At 37.6% G+C, this 20046-nt stretch overlaps 2 protein-coding genes across 2 annotated transcripts in view; one reads left to right on the top strand and one right to left on the bottom strand.

The window, feature by feature from the left end:
• Positions 1 to 1511: 1511 nt before the first annotated feature.
• LOC121734841 (MD-2-related lipid-recognition protein-like) lies at positions 1512 to 5886 on the bottom strand. The gene is made up of 4 exons (XM_042125470.1): positions 5758 to 5886; positions 2899 to 3012; positions 1937 to 2109; positions 1512 to 1682 (listed from the first exon to the last, which is right to left on the bottom strand). The coding sequence occupies exons 1-4, from the start codon at positions 5834 to 5836 to the stop codon at positions 1593 to 1595; spliced, it is 456 nt and encodes a 151-aa protein (XP_041981404.1). The 5' UTR covers positions 5837 to 5886; the 3' UTR covers positions 1512 to 1592.
• Positions 5887 to 18250: 12364 nt separating this feature from the next.
• Positions 18251 to 20046, top strand: part of LOC121734836 (echinoderm microtubule-associated protein-like 2) — a 79330-nt gene continuing 77534 nt past the window's right edge. Inside the window, exon 1 of the mRNA XM_042125463.1 lies at positions 18251 to 18416. The gene's annotated coding sequence lies outside the window, so the exon portion shown is untranslated. The remainder of the gene's footprint in view (positions 18417 to 20046) is intronic.

Here is a 20046-nt window from a genome sequence, read left to right on the forward strand (position 1 = left end):
TACCCTATTACCCTATTCCCTCTTAAAAGGCCGGCAACGCACCTGCAGCTCTTCTGATGCTGCGAGTGTCCATGGGCGACGGAAGTTGTTATCCATCAGGTGACCCGCTTGCTCGTTTGTCCCCTTATTTCATAAAAAAAATATTTTTTGGTTTTGGTCCAGACTATGCCCCTAGTTACAAGATATCTTGCAAAGTTCTAAAATTTTGTGACTACCCTCGTGGCTTGTACTGTACCACGTAATACTGAAGGTTATACTGGCTATTAATACTATTAAAGACTCCTAAAAAAGCATATCAACTTATTAGGTACTTGCTACAAATATTATGACAACGAATATTACTGTAGTTAAATATGCAACTTTTTAGCTCGTGTTGAAGTTTTTCGTCAACGAACTTAATAATATAGTTAAGTATGTTGTGTTATTTTAAAACCAACACCTTGTGGTAGCTCCTACTCATGTAAATACATTTTACCTCATAGTGTAATTTTAATGGCAAAATAATTTTAGTACGATTAAGTTTTTGTACTGTCCCATAGGTCCCATACCTGTAATTTCCATGTTATAGACAATATTGTTATTTAAATATACTTAGTACTTAGATATCGTTTTTTGTCGTGCTACGTGTGTACTGTGTACTTAATATATTATTATTTTTTAATATTCATGACATACCTTAGAATACATTCTGAAAACAAATTGAGTTTATCCATACTTGGATCATGTAACAATTAAAATATCATGTATGTTACTTTAAAATATCTGTCTCATTAAGGTGCAACTAGTTTATTGTAAAGCGCACACGGGCGACAAAATTGTCTTTATCATCCACCATATTTTGCTTTTAAATTACCAACTCAAATTCACGTAAAATAGAGTCAACATCTAAACAAATTTTATAGACAACAAGGATTTATTAACTAACTTCCAAAAAGGTTGAGGTTTCCGAATTAAACCGTAAATAAGTTTTTTTTTTTCATGTGCTATAGTAAAAATCTGTGCGCGACATTTTTGTCGCCCGTGTGAGCTAAGCCTAAGAGATGTTGCTATGTTTTGCCAAAGACAAAGGCATTGTGCATGTATATAATCTGTATATTTCTTACAACGAAAATTTAACGAACTAGTAGGTACATAATTTTACAACTATAATTAATTCTAATTTGTATAAAGTTGATTAAATGTCTCTCATTCGAGTTCATTTGTTTTAACCCATCAATCCCCAGGCGGCAGCCGGCTGACGCATAACAATTATTGAAAATCTATTGTGTCTGCGATACCCACGATGGAGGTGCTACTATGTATTTTTCAATTACGAGTATTATTGTTGCTTTATATTTTGTTGCTTTCTTTACAAGTTGGAATGCGTGAGAGTGAAGAAAATGATTTTATTATTAAAAACAACTCTTGTGTCGTGTCGCTTTAGTGCGGTCTCACCTAAGGGGTCTGATCTCACTGAGTGTAAATTTTAGCTGTAATATTCGAGTAAGCATAACAAATTAAAAACAATCAAAATTAAATAATTAAGTATATTCGTTCAGTTAAACACAACTAGCTGCCCGACAAGCCCACGAAACTTAGCTACAAGTTGTGTTTCATTTGGCAAGTTTGACGTTCATCTTAAAGCAGCAGAACTGGGTGCGGTCTTCTTCATTCCACAGCTTCCATTTTAGTGGGTAGTTGCCCTAGAAATAAGGAGACAACACTTTAAATATTTTGCTGTAAGTATACTCAATTCAAAGTTGTTGAAGTAAAGCGCCTGCTTACATCTTCCATTAACCTGGGCTCTGAATTATGATGATTCGCGATTTGACCCGAATTCGAAACTTCACCGCGCGACATCCAATAAAGTGTAAACGCTTGCATACAGGGCGTACCCAGGTAGGGGCTGGGGGTGCAGTTTCGCTTAAAAAATACTGGGGTATGTCTAGCAACTTACGCTGGGCAACTTCTTGCCAACATAGAGGCCGTAGTGGAACTGAGCTGGCGTGTTGGCCTGCAGCGGGCACGCGGTGAACTGGCACGCGTCGGCGTCGTTGAGCTCAGCAAACGGAACATCACCGTTGGGGCTCGCCCAGAATAGACCAGTCTTGATCTTGCCGCCGCCGAAACCTGGGAATAACAAATATTTAATTCCTGAATAGATTATTATTCGATGATTCAAGCCTTACTTAGTATTTATAACTATCAGGGAATAAATAATCCTAGGTCCCTATTTTATTTTTTTATTTTTCTTTATTGGAACAAAAAACAGTTACATGCTATAATCTTAAAGTAAGCACAATTACATAAATAAAAGTGATAAACACATAACCCACACCATTGTTCGCGGCGTAACAAAAAAAAAATACAAAATATTCCTAACAAAGAGAAAGAATTTTAAATACATTAGTGCATAGCGTTAAGTGGTTTGTAACAGATGAAAAACATTTATATTTTCTAATATTATCCTTAAATATGCAAATAATTAAAATACAAAAGAAGAAAAACAATATAACAGCTACGGACGATTTTCTAATTATTACAATTTTTTTAAATAGTCATGGACATGTTTTTTGAATTGATTATAGGATAGTGCAAAAATATCAATATCAATAAAGTAATTGTTGTATGTATCCACTAGGCGACGAAGGGGATTGCGAAGACCAGCGTTAGTCTTGCAGGATGTAGTGTGAAATAAATTATATTGGCGAACTCTACGTCGATTGACTGTTCTAGGAACGGTGTAGCATATTTTATTAGTTAGGGATGAGCAGTCAAATTTATGATTGCACAGACCGTGCTATCGCCTAGGATGCCATAGAACGCTGCCGCCCATAGGCCATGGCCTATACCGCCTATACATAAATCCAGAGCTGCTAAGGGGTGGGGTTCAGTTGATGGATGAGACGGTGAACCTACTTGGGGTATAGTCGATGTCGATGGTCGCCTGCTTTCCCTTTTTGAACTTGCACGCGTTTGGGTCCTTGCAGGGGTCTACACGGATCTCGGAGATGCTGCACACCTCATCCGAAGCTGGAAAAGAATATTTTCATAGAATAAGTAATAGTTGGCTGAGACGGCAAGCATGGCATGACAAGAGAGCAGGAAAGAAAACTAACAGATTTGTGGCGAAAAGATTTCCTTCGTCATTTGTCAGTTTGTCTCCTCTCTGCTAGTGTTTATTCTTTTGCATTTCTACTGTGGTCATGCTAAGCTTGCAAGCCAGTCAAGAAGTAGGAGTCGATAGTATCGCCTCATCGCCTCTCCGTAGTTTCATCGTTCTTGTTAGTCACTAAAATGATTAAAGTGTAAGTCGCTAAGGAAATTTCCTTTTTGGAAGTCAGTCAAGAATAACAGCTCACTGAGCTATACATATTTAAACTATCTTATTTGCGTGTTTTTAGTGCTCATGGGTCTGAGCTAAGGCTAGAATCTAGATACGACGCAAATGCATCACTTACAACACACAAACAAACAGAATAATTGATGTGTCGTCTATACAAACGAGCTTGCATTTAACTTTTATCAGTGAAAGGGTCAAATGGTAAAAAAAATATTGTGTATTGCGTTAATAAACAACCAGAACTTAACTCTACTTTAATTCAGTAAAGAGTTTGAAACATTTTGACGGAAAATGTATTTTATTTTTATTTTTTATTTTTATTTAATCAAGGTACAAAAATAATTAATGAACTAAGCCTTTACAAATTAGGTTAGTAAGTTAATTATACATTGGTGAGTTCATTAATCTAAATATTGTACACAGCTTTTGTTAGTAAAAAAAGAAATTACATTGACAATATCAGCGTCTTAATTTAGGAAAATATTAACACTGAAAAACTTTAGGGTGCATTAAGTATAACTAATTAACATCTAAAATAGTTTATTACAATCAAGCAAAGACTTCTTATAAGGAGAAATTTTTTGATGAAAGATATCGATATTTACATCAGCCTTTGAATAAATTCCATTATAGGACTGACACATACGATGTAGCGGATTATTCCGTCCAACGTTGTTGCTAAAAGGTGGAATGTCAAAGAGCACTGGCTTTCGTTTAGAGCGTTTACTAATAGATAAATTGATGTTTGCGAGCAGTTCATCACTGAGCACACCATTGACAATCTTGTGGAGTGTACACAAGTCTGCAATATTGCGACGTTGCCCTAAACTGGTAAGACGGTAATGGAGAAGGCGATCCTCATATTCAGGTATAGTATTTCTTAGGCGATCTCGGTTGCTTAGGCATCTTAAAAATTTCCGCTGTATGGACTCTATACTTTCGCTATCAATTTTATATATAGGTGACCATATAGGTGAGCAATATTCTAATTGTGACCTGACCAAAGCGGTGTACAGCACCTTGAGTGATTCAGTATTTTTAAAAGGTTTTGCAGTTCGTAATACAAAATAAAACATTCTTTTTGCTGCTGTGATCATAGTTTGATACTGAAATTTATGTATGGAGGTTATGTCAAAATCACTATTAAAGACAAGTAATAATTAGGCCTCTGAATGCCGCCGCTAGTCTCTCACACTGAAAATCCAAGATATTATTGTCTTAAGACTATATTTTTGTCATAAAATCATCGTTAAATCTCCTCCCTACGTTGGATTTTTATTAATAGCTAAGTGACCATCATGATAGCACGTCCAAGTCGATCATATTTTACATCATATAAATATTTTGCTACGAAATAAATGACTTCAGTAGATAGGTGACTTTGTTATTTATTTTTTTTTAATTTTAAGCGTCCTTTGTAATTTCTGCACACTTTTATGGCGCAAATCGTCATTTTCAATCACTTTTAGGGTTCCGTAGCCACATGGCAAAAAACGGAACCCTTATAGATTCGTCATGTCTGTCTGTCTGTCTGTCTGTCTGTCCGTCCGTACGTCACAGCTACTTTTCTCCGAAACTATAAGAGCTATACTATCGCAACTTGGTAAGTAGATGTAATCTGTGAACCGCATTAAGATCTTGATACAAAAATGGAAAAACTATTAAAAATTTTAGGGGTCCCCATAGGTACAACTGAAACAAAAACAATTTTTTTCCATTTAACCTATACGTGTGAAGTATCTATGGATAGGTCTTCAAAAATCATATTGAGGTTTCTAATATCATTTTTTTCTAACCTGAATAGTTTGCGAGAGAGACTCTTCCAAAGTGGTAAAATGTGTGTGTGTGTGTCCCCTCTAACTTCTAAAGTAGGGACATGATAATTCTAAAAAAAATATGATGTTCATTACTATAAAAACTACCAACGAAAATTGGCTTGAACGAGATCTAGCAAGTAGTTTTTTTTATACGTCATAAATTATAGTAAACCTTAATTTAATTTTTATTAAATCAACTGAAATATAAAAATAAATCGTTTTAATTTCATAGAAAAAAACCTTATTGCTGCTGCGGAACCCTTAATGGGCGAGTCCAGCTCGCACTTGGGCGGTTTTTTAACAACTTTTATCAAGCGCGTGACGTGCGTATCCAGTGATGTCACAAGTGACTGACGGGCGAGGCGAATCGCGGCTTTGAATCCAACGGTTGGGCCTTATTTTTTTCGACGAATTCGCGCGATCTTAGGCTCTATCTAGTGTAGGTAGTATATTATCAAAGGTCGATACATTATATTCCACTTATATTCGTATGTTAATAATTGTAACCTCCCTAGAGTCTGTCTAGAGAAACATTATGTCTAGAGAAACATTATATCTTTAAACAGGCACAGATCCCAATTTCCTCCAAACTTGATACCAACAAAAACTACCACATACCTTCGCTACACTTGGTCCATGCCGGCACGTCAGCAATCACCAGCCCCAGGCAACCCAACACAACCAGAGCAACCCTCATGATAGCCGACTGACGAGTACGCCCGCACTTTGGACGCAGCCGCTTTTATCTGGCAACCTCTGACCTTGGTATCATCAAACTCAAATAAGCCACGGGTTTGTGAACTTATTTTTGTAATCATAATTATTAACAGTTATTATTAACTAATAGGTTTGTTGATTCGATATAGGGCTGTGTTAAGGGACACGAATGGAACACGAACACGAGGTGGAACAGTAACTTGGCACCTATTTTCATAATTAGTGGCGAGGCCAGGCCAAAATTTTATGTGAGCAAGATATGTTTTGCCAGAAGTCGGATTTTGTTGAGAAAAAAACTTTTTTATGCTCAATTTTTTTTATAAAACACATCTAAACTCGTATATCCTAAAAGAAATCCGTTCATAGTATTTCCTTACAACGAGTTACGTTATAATTAATCCTAGGTATAAAGCTTTGTGAAATTCTGTACCTATAAGAAAAATCTTACTGAGTGGTCACTAGGAGGGGTAGGTATTAATTAAGCTCACAGTTAGTACTTTAAGCTTAAGGAGGTTAAGTTTGAAAAGAATCATCAGTGACAGACTTCCATTAAGTAAAAAAATGTATCCTGACTGACTGTTCACTTGAAACTTACCTATAGGGCTTAGAAAAGACGATTGTCGCTTACCTAACTCATTTTCTTACAACAAAATGTGCGGTTACCTTTTGTGCACACGAGGTCGCGATTTTCATAGTATGCATCATAATATTTAGAATTTACGCAGCTATTGTCGACAAACTAAAACTATAAATAGTTTTGCATTAAAACAAGATATAAATTCGTTTATATATTTTATGTAAGTCCAACCCACGGAGCTAATAGCTCAGTGGTCCAACCATAATTAAATAAAATAGTGTAACACCCCTGAAAATTTTACAAAAAAACACAAAGAGGATTGCATTTGGCAAGCGCAACAACGATAAGATCCTATATAGATATCTACTTTGGCGTACCCAGGTAAGGGCAGGGGGGGCAGCGTAAAATAAACGTCAATTTACCTGGCAAGTGAAAATTAATTATTATGACAACCCTGGAATCTTTTATGTCTGGAATCGAGACATAAAACCTAAAGACTAAGAAATTCTTACTAATCGTGTTTGAATTATATGCGGAAAATACGTGCTAAAGATTTCATGGAATTTTGAAGCAAATAATATATTTACAATCTTAAAGTAAATAATACGCAAAATAATAATATCTAGATTTTATTACAGCGCCTGCTACAAAATTATAGCTTTAATACAATCAAGTTTTAACTTCAGAGGGGTAACAACAGGCATAGTGCCGAATGTGGGATTTAATCAACTATTTTGTTGTACGGAAGCTCTATCTGTAAATATATTATTCTGCTTTAGTATTTATTATTTGTTAAAGTGACATTAAAAGTAGTTAAGTACTTAATATTATGTGCTATCAGTTATCACAATATAGATACACGTAGAGACGAGGGATAAGTGCAGAAGTTTCAAAGATAGAACACAATAAGTTAAGAGGATACACCAGGGGCGAGACAAATTGAAAATAAGAGTTAAAGCAAGGCTTGAGCTGTGTTCCTATATTTTATTTTTTTTGTATATTTTAGCCAGTTTTGTTTTCTGGGTGTTTGAACACAGAGGAAAATCTTGCCATTTTTTTGGGTTTTTGGACGTTCTTATCTTTTTTAATTATAAAATTATAAAAAAAAGAAAACATAGGGACATGCTAATAGTAACCATAGATATTCAGGAAAAAAATTATAACTCTACTAGCATTATCCAGGGAGGAAACAGGGGACAGCGTTTGTATGGAAATACGGCGGTGTGGACTCCTCTTAAGTAATACGGCTGACGAAACCTGATGATGATGAAAGGTGTTTGACACCGAACACAGGCGTTCGAAAACAACACAAAAGATTCACACTGCATACACTTGTGAAAGTTTCACAGGTCGAAATGTGTGAATACAACATGATGAATAGCAGATATGGGTAGGAAAATGAAGAGAGAAAAATATTGTTAAGTAGGTATCTATATTTTGTTATTACTAGATAATATTGAATCGGAAAATCAAAGCCGAACTGATTATTTCCTAAAAGGCCATTAAAATGTTAAAATCTTAAAGTAGACTGTGCAAATTGTTATTTATACAGGGTGTAACAAACCAAGTGATAATACGGTGAGCAAGGGACACATCCCTTATAGTTTACTGTGAAAGTGGCAGTGATTTGCCCATGCAAGCACCCAGCCCCCAGGTTTATTTTGCCCATGCAAAAGTTTTAAAAAAGTTACTTCTTTTTGGCACCAGTCTATCATAAATTCCGTGCTGTACGAAAGACGTGTTTGATGTAAGCCGTAAAATTGAAGAGAAAAGTCTCGAACCATACTTGCAAAACCATTCAGATGTCATTTCAGCAGTTTTAAAGACAGATTTTTGTTACACTACTGTATGCTATCTATGTATTAAATTCCTGTTTTACAAGATGAGAACATGACAAAATAAAATCGGCCAAGTGCGAGTCGGACTCACGCACGAAGGGTTCCGTACCGTTACAGACGAAAAATAGGCCAAAAAATGTGTTTTTGTATGGGAGCCCCCTTTAAAGTTTTATTTTATTTACTTAAATATTATTATTAATTATTAAAGTAGACATCAACTAAGGCCTTTATGAAAATTTCAAGTGCCTAGCAGCTGTTGTCATTATTGATTACGAGCAAAAAAGGCCAAAAAAATAACGTGTTATATAGCCTGGAGACAGACAGACGGACAGACATCGAAGTCTCAGTAATAGGGTCCCGTTTTTACCCTTTGGGTACGGAACCCTAAAAAACTATGTATTTAGTATTTACCATCAATTTAAAAATACAACATGTTTTTCGTATCTGAGAAACCTCCAGACTCTTTGTCTCAGGGCCGAGGATTCTCTTCCTGCATTAGATCTAGAACATTCCATTGATCCAGGCGCAGGTTATGTAACTGTAACCTGACTCAATGGCTCTCGAGTAAAAACAAAAATGGCTGCCTCTTAGGGCGAATGCACACTAAACTTCGTTTAGGTGGACTTATTAGAAGCCGAGAAAACTCCCTCTGTGAACAAATAAATTAACAAAATAAAAAACATTTTAGTCGATCCAACGCGGGAACCGAACCTATGACGGAACAAACGAGCTCCGACTTCCAATTTCTTGGTACGAGTAGATTTAACTAAGCCAACAATGAACATAAAATAAAATACAAATTCGGTTCGTGTTTAAACAGTACGTGGGTGAGCCATGCTTCGGTACGAATGGGCCGGCTGGACCGGAGAAATACCACGTTCTCACAGAAAACCGGCGTGAAACAGCGCTTGCGCTCTGTGTTTCGCCGAGTGAGTAAGTTTACCGGAGGCCCAATCCCCTACCTATTCCCTTCCCTACCCTCCCCTATTCCCTTCCCTTTCCATCCCTACCCTCCCCTATTACATTATTCCCTCTTAAAAGGCCGGCAACGCACCTGCAGATCTTCTGATGCTGCGAGCGTCCATGGGCGATGGAAGTTGCTTTCCATCAGGTGAACCGTTTGCTCGTTTGCCCCCTTATTTCATAAAAAAGTAATACTTACATAATAAGAATGCATCTGCGCACAGCTTTACACTGTACACATAAAACCGGGACCTAGGTAGCCTAGGTCTGGAATGCGGGGTGAACGAACTAACTCCAGAGCCTAGTGCTTTCACGCCAACACAACCTGAAACAAGAAAATCAGGTTATGCGATGCTTATTTACGATCTAATAATAGACATCCCTAACCGAGCTGAGCTTCGGAATATCCGCGTTAGGTATATAATAATTGAAGAAGAGATGTTAATAAAATAGTATTATCGTTTCTAATTTCAATTTAGAAGTTCTTATAAACGTTAAGTCTTAGCGCCTCTTAATGTCCTGTGCAAAGATAGATTTAGTAAAATAGAAAGGTCATTATTAAATAATTCTTTACCTAAACTTGAGGGACCCATAGAATGGTTCGAAAATGGAATGGTTCAACACTCTCAAAGAAGTTTGGATGGGTTTGACGGTTTGGTTTTGAAGTTTTACTACCCGGGGTCCAGCCTCCAGGAACTGAAGCTACATTTAAGAACAGTAAGACTTATTTAGTACCTAGGTAAAATAAAAACATGCTTATTAAAATTCATTCTATTCCAAAGAATAATATAATTTTATTATTAGATCAAATGGTACAATTGAACGTCAAAAAACGTAGTATTTTACATGGCCCGTCAACCTGATCCACTCTCCCTGGTGTGTATGTCGGCAGTTGGGCTCAAGTTACCTGTATGAGTAAAAGTGATTGTCATCGCGATGACAGTTTGATCGCAAAAGAGACAGTTGCAATAGAATGAGGCTGGATTCACATGCCGCATGCGTGATGCGTCCGCGCGATTTAATACGACCAATACGAGCTGCAAACCTTCCAGAAGAGAGCGTATTCCCTCTTAAAATGCCGGCAAGCGGTTGCTTTCCATCAGGTGACCCATTTGCTCGTTTGCTCCCTAGTCTTCTTCTTAATGTATAAAAATAAGTCGGGTTTTCCTTCCTGACGCTATAACTCCAGAACGCACGAACCGATTTCACGGTTTTGCATTCGTTGGAAAGGTCTCGGACTCCATGAGGTCAAACAAATTTCAGACATAAAACTTCAAGAGAAAAGCAGGAAAACAGGGAAAATCTTTTATGGCAAAACAAAGTTGGCCGGGACAGCTAGTTTAATATAAAAAATATAGCGGCGCGGTGTCGCTGTCATTTACATAATATTAATTGCTTATGATCTCGCGGTTTAGCCGCCAAACCGAGCGTTCACGCCGCCGCATATAAAACCAGCCTAAATATTTTTTATTTTTTAATGAAGGACCAGGAAATCAGACTTTAATAAAGTTATTCAAAACTATATAGATGTCGCCGGCAACATTGGTGTAGTAATTTGTTTATAGCACGCAGTACATTTTTGTACAAGTAATAAAACTTATAAAACTATCATCAAAATCCAAAATCATCCAAATTTCATCGAAATTGGTCGAGCGGTTTATGCTTCAAAGGGTAACAGACAGACAGTTAATGAAAATTTACGGCTATACTATCTGCAAAATCATTGCCAAATTTAATATGGTAGGAATATTCTCCCACACACTCATAAATTTGGATTAAATGGGATTACATAAGCGATATAAGGCGATAATGCGTTAACATCTGGTGTCGGACCATATAGGTTCAGACTACAGGTGAACCTTGGTGCCGTATTTAGTCTAAGTGCCCATTATAGGAGTTTGTATAGGCAGCAGCTTGCATTGTGACGCCAGGGTGTGGAGCTTGATTTTAGTGGGAAGGTTGGCGCTTCTCCTCGAGTCTCACATGTATCCAGATTCCAGCCCCCGTAGACAAGTGACAAAACGCTAACGCTAACGCTAACGCTAGCGCTACAAAATTTATGCATTTGACATTAGTATTCGCTAGCGAAACGATGACTTATGTCAAATCGCATACATTTTGTAGCGCTATCCCTAGCGTTAGCGTTAGCGTTTTGCCACTTGTCTACGGGGGCAGGGTGCTCCGGAGTAACCAATGGCACATTTCCAACCTCGGAAGGCCATAAAGCAATTATAATTTTTAAAATTTCACCGAAAACTTAACAAACTTTATACGCCAAGATTATTCTTGGCATTCAAACGTTGCTCCCCTTTTGAAAGCCGAGCTGGCAAAACTAGGAGGTCATATAACTTGTAACAAATATTATGACGTTTTACTCCACCATAAGTTATTGTCTACAGAGATTGGCTTCGACAATTTCTCCAAGACAAAGACAGCTTAAGGGCATATCGGGTGGAACTTTCTCCGATAGTGATCGATGATAGATCAGACCTCCTGTTGCGAGGTACTTAGTATGTAAATAAGATGATAAAAGATCAACTGATCTAATATTTTGGTTGAGTATCATAGGAATATGATCCGTTATTACAAAGGGTGGGAGAGACATGCTTCGGGCCAGCTCGACTGGAGAAATACCACGGGCTCACAGAAAAGCGGCGTGAAACAGCGCTTGATCTGTGTTTCGCACAGTGAGTGAGTTGTCCGGAAGCCAAATCTCTTACTCTAATCCCTTCCCTACCCTCCCCTACCCTATTACCCTATTCCCTCTTAAATGGACGGCAACGCACCTGCAGCTCTTCTGATGTTGAGAGTGGGTTGATTTCCATCAGGTGACGCGTTTGCTCCCTTATTTTATAAAAAAGGGTTATATGTCAAAGCCTTCTTGCTTCCAAAGCCTTTAGCTGAGGTATATAAAGTTTCTCAGAAAACTTCCATAGTACGATGCAGGATTGCGGCGCTGATTGGTCACCTCCAACATCGTTTAAAATATTAATTATTACCGCGAACTCAAACGGAACCACAGAATAGATAATAGTACAAGTAACGGTTCTATACGTGGGAGAGCCATGCTTCGGCACGAATGGGCCGGCTCGACCGGATAAATACCACGCTCTCACAGAAAACCGGCGTGAAACAGCGCTTGCGCTGTGTTTCGCCGAGTGAGTGAGTTTACCGGAGGCCCAATCCCTTAACCCTTACCCTATTCCCTACCCTACCCTCAACTATTTCCTTCCCTTCCCATCCCTACCCTCCGCTATTACCCTATTCCCTCTTAAAAGGCCGGCAACGCACGTGCAGCTCTTCTGATGCTGCGAGTGTTCATGGGCGACGGAAGTTGCTTTCCATCAGGTGACCCGTTTGCTCGTTTGCCCCCTTATTTCATTAAAAAAAAAATATGGCAGTATTGGTACTACTAATATATATACTGTGCTAATAGTATGGTTTGGGTTCTAGATCGTATATCCTCATACTCCTATAAGCACGTATTCATTCGGGTAATAACAGCTGGACTCCTGTGTGCATATTTTAGTAGCAGCTACCGCCTGCAGAATACTCGTACACCAGTCATTGGATTATTTTATTGTTTAACAATGGCACCAATTTTTGGACATACCCAATTCGTCATTGCATTGTTTGGACAAGGACACACGAAGACAGAGTTCTTGTCCTGGCTACTAGTAACATAAGATCAGTTAGATAGCCGATGTTACTATTAGCTTGGTTATGACTTATGGTGACTATAACAGCTAAGCCAGAAACCTGTCGATGATTTTGTGAATTGGTAAATTTCAATATTATGCCAAGAAAACGATATAACATTAGATAAGCCTTCTCATACAAAGTTTAAAGCTACATAATTACGTGTGCAAATGATCACATTATGTGTTGCATCACAGCAGGCAGTTTCCGATAGAAAGTGATCAGTAACGACAAACTAGTCTGGCTGTTGATAAATCTATTTTTTCTTCCGTACTTAATGTCTTAGGAACTTGTGTAATATTATAAGCTGTGTTTCTAGTCTAGTATTATATATAAATATTCTTTGCAAAGAAATCAGCCAGTTTAAAAGACGCCACATCCTACAATGTCATTGATTTAAACTGATTGCTATGTTCCCATTGTAGACCATCTTAAAAAGGCGCTCTTTTTTAAGCACTTGTCACCTGTCAGTGCCCGGGCAGGGACAATGAATTTAGAAAAAGAAAGAAGAGATAAATAAAAAAATATTCAGCAAATAACAAATTTATTACAAATTAAAAGAAATCCTATGCGAGACACTACCCACCCTGGGTGCCGAAGAAATCTCGCCCAGGGCGCTTGTAGTACTAAAACCGGGACTGGGTGTCATGCTCATGTGTCGTGTTAAGGTTATATTAGCAACTACCGTCTACTTACTCCGAAATTAGGAGCTCAACGTTACTCCAATATCAGCCAGGCTTTTGCTCGTTGCTGGTGTTCTAAAAATAAACCTCCGAGTTATGGTCACGGCTGTATGACGATTGACGCCTGTGCAATTTGGCGAGGACCAAGATGGCGGTACTCCGTGACAGACATACACAATGGTGTACGGTTATGCTCGTGGAATACCAACTGAACACGTCAATCGTTCAGAGATATCTCTTTGAAAGTTTCTTAGGCGGTCTTCCTAACATTCGTCTTCCTATTTATGGGCAAAGCCCTGATTCACAATGTCCAATTTGACTCGGATTCGGAAACTTTATCGCGCCACATCCAATAAAGTACGCTGTCCTCGCTAAGCATTGACCAATGACCACACGATAAAGTTTCCGATTCCGTGTCGAACTGGAATCGTGAAACCCTTGTCGGTGGAGACTGGAGCTGCCGCTACACCTTCTCCCTGTCCTCCGCCAGCTCTTTCAGTTCTCTATGTGACATGATATTAGCGCTCGGAAGATACGAAACCAGCGGGTGGTTTTGTATCTTGCGACAGAAATACCACTGCGGTCTGTACTCTGCTTGCTTCCCAGAGCAAGGAGTCTAATAAGTAATAAGACTTACCAGCTGATGTAGTAACTAATAAGACAAGAGAAATTACAATCATTAACGTTCTACATTTGCTTTTCCTCGATGACTTTGATGTCTTTTTTAAGAAATAGAAAAGTCATTACTTCATTTAATTAAAACATTCTAACTATCTTAATCATGCCCACTTGTTGTGTACAAGTGTACCGACACTTTCACTTGCTATTCCTAATTTGGAGCCGAGAACGAAAGTCTAATAATGATACCTACGTCATACATGCCTAAACATTATGTTAATACATTTCGAAAAACCTGCAAGTAACAAACAGTCTGTGGCACTCTGTGGAATATCGATAGAAGAACATAATTAATATTTTGTCAATAAATTAAAATGTAAGTACATAATTAATAATAATTGTTTACATTTTAATCACACTTAGTATAAGTACTTACTTAAATTAAAATCTTTAAAAAATGTACATCGTTATGACCCTTTTATTACCGAAAGAACAGAAAGAAATTATTGTACTAAGTGCAAAAAAAATATTCAACATTTCATCATCATCATGCTTTCATCGGTGTCTTTCTTGAATCTGTGTCCATTTACATACCATATTATGTACCTACCTAATTAAAATAACAGAAGCACAGCATTTTATATATTTTTACATTTTTATGAAGTTTCGTGCTTCGACTTGACGCGACGTGGTATTTAAAGTAGGTATGTAAAAGTGCTAAGTGGCAACTGGCTGGCATTTGGCAATAATTCAATACCAACCATTATGAATTATGATAAAAAACCAACTCGATGAAACAGATGACTCTCAATCAGCTGTATCTTTTTTAAATGGCCAACATATGCCACAAACAGCTGATGCGTTTCTTGATAAACGAGTTTACAATCGATTATAAAGAATGCAGGTGGAAGTTGGAACTAGGAAAAGGTTAAAAATAATTTTATTTATATTAATTAGATTTAAGATTATGATTTATTTATTAACCTTGTTTTTAACAGACTCCTTAAAAGGAGGAGGTTTAAGATTTTTTTTTTTTGTAATAAGTGTCCTTTCATTATGCCTAGGCGGTTTGTGCTTAGAATTAACAAAAGCGATCCATGTCCTGAGTTTAATTATTTCATATGAGTCGATGAAGTTCATATTTTATCATATGAATTCCTTTGGGTATCTTTATAACACCTGCAGACAAGTTAAAAATATTACATCGCTAAATATCAGTAACCTATTCAGCTAGCGCAGGCCCGTAGCACATTCTGGAGTGAGACGGGAAACTCTCCTCATTTACTTTGAATTTTCAAAAGTAAATGTCAAGATCTAACGGAAAGTTATTTAGATAGATAGATAGATTGTTTATGTGCTTAGAATGCAGGTACAATAATAAGATGGTACAGTATTTTTCAGAGCCTTATACATTCTGCCTTACGGCATGCAAAATTTTATCATCGTCAAATTATTTACAAATATGATTTTTCTAATGTTTTCTACCAGATTTTTTAACACGAAACTGACGAAACGTACAAATCAAAATTTTACATATTAAATAAACATGTTATGAAGAAAAAAATTTGGATGCTTCAATCCTGCCCTGGCACTGTTGTCTGTTATAGCACAGAATAGATAATAGTACAAGTAGTTATTATAGTTACTTAAGATTAGGTACATATTATTGTATCTTTTATGATAAACAGTTTATCCGGCCCTGCTGACTCCTGACGAAACCGAGCTCATTACAATAATAATTGTATGGGTAGGCTCATGTTATTATTTTAAATTTTACCTGCACCTGTCGAGAGGCATGCTGCAACAGTCTACCTGCCGGCTCCCAAAACGACATACGACACTTCCAGGCAGGGGTAAAAAATATACTGTAGGATCGGCAGAATACAAGGATGCATTCTTTTGTGTGTCGTTTTAAATTTAATATTTGAGAAAGTAACTTAAATAAACCCTTAAATCATAAGAGAGTACGAGTATTCATAATTTCATACGACGTTCTTTATTGAATGTTAGTTCCCAAAAAGCATCCTCCCTCAATGGGAAATAATGGGATTATTATCGTTTCGGATCGTATAAAATTTTTGAGGAAGATGGTGTTCAAGAGATAATTAAGTTATGAATGTCACACCGGCAAAATTAGAGGAACATAACAAAATTTTCATTTTTTTTTAAATTATTCACTGATTTTTATATATTTATTTATTTATTTACTAATTGATTATTAATAAATGAAGTTTATATAAATTTAGGGCATAAAAACGTGCAAAATAGAAAAACAATCAGCAAAAATCAAAAAATTAAGAAAATCTTTGAAATTTCAGTAGTAAGTTTTTAAGATAAATTCTCCATTTTTATTAAAGAAATGCCATGATAAAAGCGTGTAATGCCTTCTATGGATCTCAAGAGGGCCTGGATACGCCATTCCATGCTTGCATTTTAATTGTCAATCATTTCCTGTGGGATATTCTCCTACTCCTCCAGTAGCGCCAACTCGAGTTCCTGGACACATTTTGGAGCTGGAGTTTTAACTCGTACCGTTCACTCATTGATGTGCCACACGTCTTCAATCGGACCCACATCCGTAGACCACGCTGGCCTCTCCACCTGGGCTACGCCAGCATCGTTTATGTAATAATGCCCGATTTTCTTACTCTATGGACGCACATAAAATTGAAATTACTACCTAAAACTGTGTAAAAAGAACACCATGAAGTTCCAGGATTTCGGTGCTATAGCCATGTACTGTCAAAGTACCATCATCTATAATCATCAGCTCCATGCGGGCTCCAAATCATATGCAACTCCAAACCATTACGAAGCCTGCATCATAGGCCACTGTTTCCGGTAAGTTTGATGGCCTGTAGCTTTCCTTATGATTTATCCACATTCTTTATCGCCTGTCAATACAATTTATATAGAATTTGCTCCCATCACTGTACAGCACAAGATTTCACTCACTTGTCTAATTTTGATGTTCACGCGCAAATCTTAGCCTGGCTCTTCGGTGTCCTGTCTCAAGTTTTGGTGCCCTTGCTGGCACTTTTGAGTTTAATTTAACTTCTTTGAGTCTTTTTCTTACTGTACAATCACTTACACGTTCATCTTGGATCTGTTCCGACAGGTTTCGTGTCTACATAACAGTTTGAGGTCGATTTCTTAAGTTTTGATTCCTTACAAAATGGTCATCCTGATCCATTGTCACCCGATATCTGCCTTGTTCTCGTCTCCGAACGTAAGATCCAATCTCTCTGAAGCGTTGAAAGTTACGATGAACCACGGAAGCCGACACACCTAAGGCCTGACTGACCGGACGGTAGGTGTGACCTTTCTCTATCGTGGTTACAGCTCTAGCTGTCGCAGATGCTGGAAAATCACTAATTTTGTATCTAAGCAATGTGGTCTTCCAAAAACCAAACAATCAAATGAGCTGAGCATACCTTGCACCCCGCTAAAACGCCATTCTTATCAGGAACACTTACAACGTCAATAATCGAAAAATAATTATTAGGGCATAATTGCTATAAAAACCTGTCAACTTGCCAGTTTTGTTCAATATTTTATTTCTTGAATGAGCTTAGAAGCTATAAAAAAGGCTTTCAGACAGCCCGACCCACTTGAGTTCAAGTTTTGGCCCTTTTTACCTATGTTCCGCTAATTTTGCCAGTGTGTGTAATTATGTTGCTTATTTTTTGTGTAATTGTAGCTTAATTGCAGACAAGTTGTGGTATAATGAATCCATATTAATTAATTGTTTTTACTTTAACTGAAATTAAATTGCGTGAGTCATGAAACAAAACTTTAAATTATGCGGACATGAATTCTTTCAAAAAATCCTTACTAATTACAATAACATTACCTACATCATTGTAAAGCGGTAATCCGAGCTGCATCCGACACTAGAATATATTATACTTAATTTATTCTGCTGACCTTACACAGGTAGCCACCTTGCACCGCCCCGCGCGACTGTCGCCCGTGCCGGCCGCCGCGCCGCTGCCGTGTCGCTAGTATCGCCAAAACCGCCGCAGTGAACGAACGTTTCAAAATTATTATCGTTGACAAAAAACTTTACGAAAAGTATCGATGTTATTTAGTTTATTAAAATAACAGTGCAGTGATACGTGTGTGATACAGTGTTATCTGTTGGATTTCGTGTATCGAATTAACGGATTTTCAAATTTCTGGGTAAGTTTGTGATAGTTTTAATGACCAAATCAATATTCAATCGGCATTAGATCCGTTAGTTAGCCCTTTTTACCGGTTCCAAACCAGTTAGAAGTTAGAGCGGGCTACATTCTGTTCCTAGCATTCCACAAATGAGGAGGGACAAAAGAATTCTTCAGCATTTCTCTTCTTATCCACGTCGATGTGTCCCCAAGGTCAACGTATGTCGTCGAAATCTTGATTCGATTGTACAATAACAACAAAATGTACTGGTTACCTACTTTATAAGCTAGTTGTTAGTTTATATTTTATAAGTACCATATTTCGAAAATCATGGAAACATGCAAATAAAATCTTTGAATCTTGATTGTTGGGGTAGTGAACTTACAAGGGGTCAAATGATTTAGATTACCCTACAAAGATAGCATAATATTATTATTATTTCGGCATATTTAGGTCCTTTAAACCTGCCTAGTGCCTACCAACTTCGGTATTTGTATTGCATAAGAGCTGCCTACATAAACTTGTCAGTTGTCAATCAACATGCTCTCGTCATACTAATTAGCACAGAACCTAGGTGACCTACTATTCGATATTTCATGACAATGAATGTAGGTATACTTAATACTGTACTCGGCGAAACATGGCGGTAGCGGTCATTGACTCCCTGTCAAAAACTTGTCATTTTCTATATATAAAACGCGACTGACAATGAAACGTGTCAACTGTCAGATGTTCCTAGCCAATTGTCGAGGTTTATATAGCAAATGACAATTTTTTTGACGGAGTCAATGACCGCTACCGCCTTGTTTCGCCGAGTACAGTATAGTTGAGTATAACTGTTGATAATGAAATCCATACTAATATGAGAGGTATAAAAGCAAAATTGTGTCTGTCTATCTGTAACTTCTTCAGGCTGAACAGATTTAAGCAAGAAGTAACAGACACTTTGAAATGAAATTTTGTATGGAGATATGTACTTTGAGTCTCGGTATAGTACTAAAGTCTAAAAAGGATACTTCTTATCCCGGAAAAATATGCGGTTCCTGCGTAATAAACGATATTTGGGGCAACGAAGTTGCAAGCGTCCGTCATACCGTCATAGGCCATAGCCCGCAACTCTACGAAGGTTTTTTTTTAATGAAATAAGGGGGCAAACGAGCAAACGGGCCACCTGATGGAAAGCAACTTCCGTCGCCCATGGACACTCGCAGCATCAGAAGAGCTGCAGGTGCGTTGCCGGCCTTTTAAGAGGGAATAGGGTAATAGGGGAGGGTAGGGAAGGGAATAGGGTAGGGGATTGGGCCTCCGGTAAACTCACTCGGCGAAACACAAGACTTCATTTTGCGCAGAGTAGGTAACACGTTTTAATTCCCACTTGTCAGGAAAATTAACGTAAATATTAGGTATAATACGAAAAAAACGGCGGGAGGGGGGTTATCTGCAGCCCCAAAGTCTATTAGAAGTTTCTACCATCAGCGAAAATTTGAGCATGCTCAATAAGTTTTCCTTCTGTATGAAAATTAAATTATTATATAATGTAATGGGCAATTGTCAAATGCCAAAAAAGTACTTGGTACCTGCACACTGTACAGGATATTAGTAATTCTGGTATTCCCCTGAAATGTCTCTTGTTGACCACAAGCATCAC

This window comes from Aricia agestis, chromosome 16, assembly GCF_905147365.1.
Source record: "Aricia agestis chromosome 16, ilAriAges1.1, whole genome shotgun sequence".
Taxonomy (NCBI): domain Eukaryota; kingdom Metazoa; phylum Arthropoda; class Insecta; order Lepidoptera; family Lycaenidae; genus Aricia; species Aricia agestis.

Coding starts and splice junctions, on each gene's coding strand:
- LOC121734841 (XM_042125470.1), bottom strand. CDS start 5,836: ATGAGGGTTGCTCTGGTTGTGTTGGGTTGCCTGGGGCTGGTGATTGCT. Junction 3,013..5,757: donor ATGGACCAAGTGTAGCGAAG/GTATGTGGTAGT, acceptor ATTCTTTTCCAG/CTTCGGATGAGGTGTGCAGC. Junction 1,683..1,936: donor TTGGCAAGAAGTTGCCCAGC/GTAAGTTGCTAG, acceptor CCTTATTTCTAG/GGCAACTACCCACTAAAATG.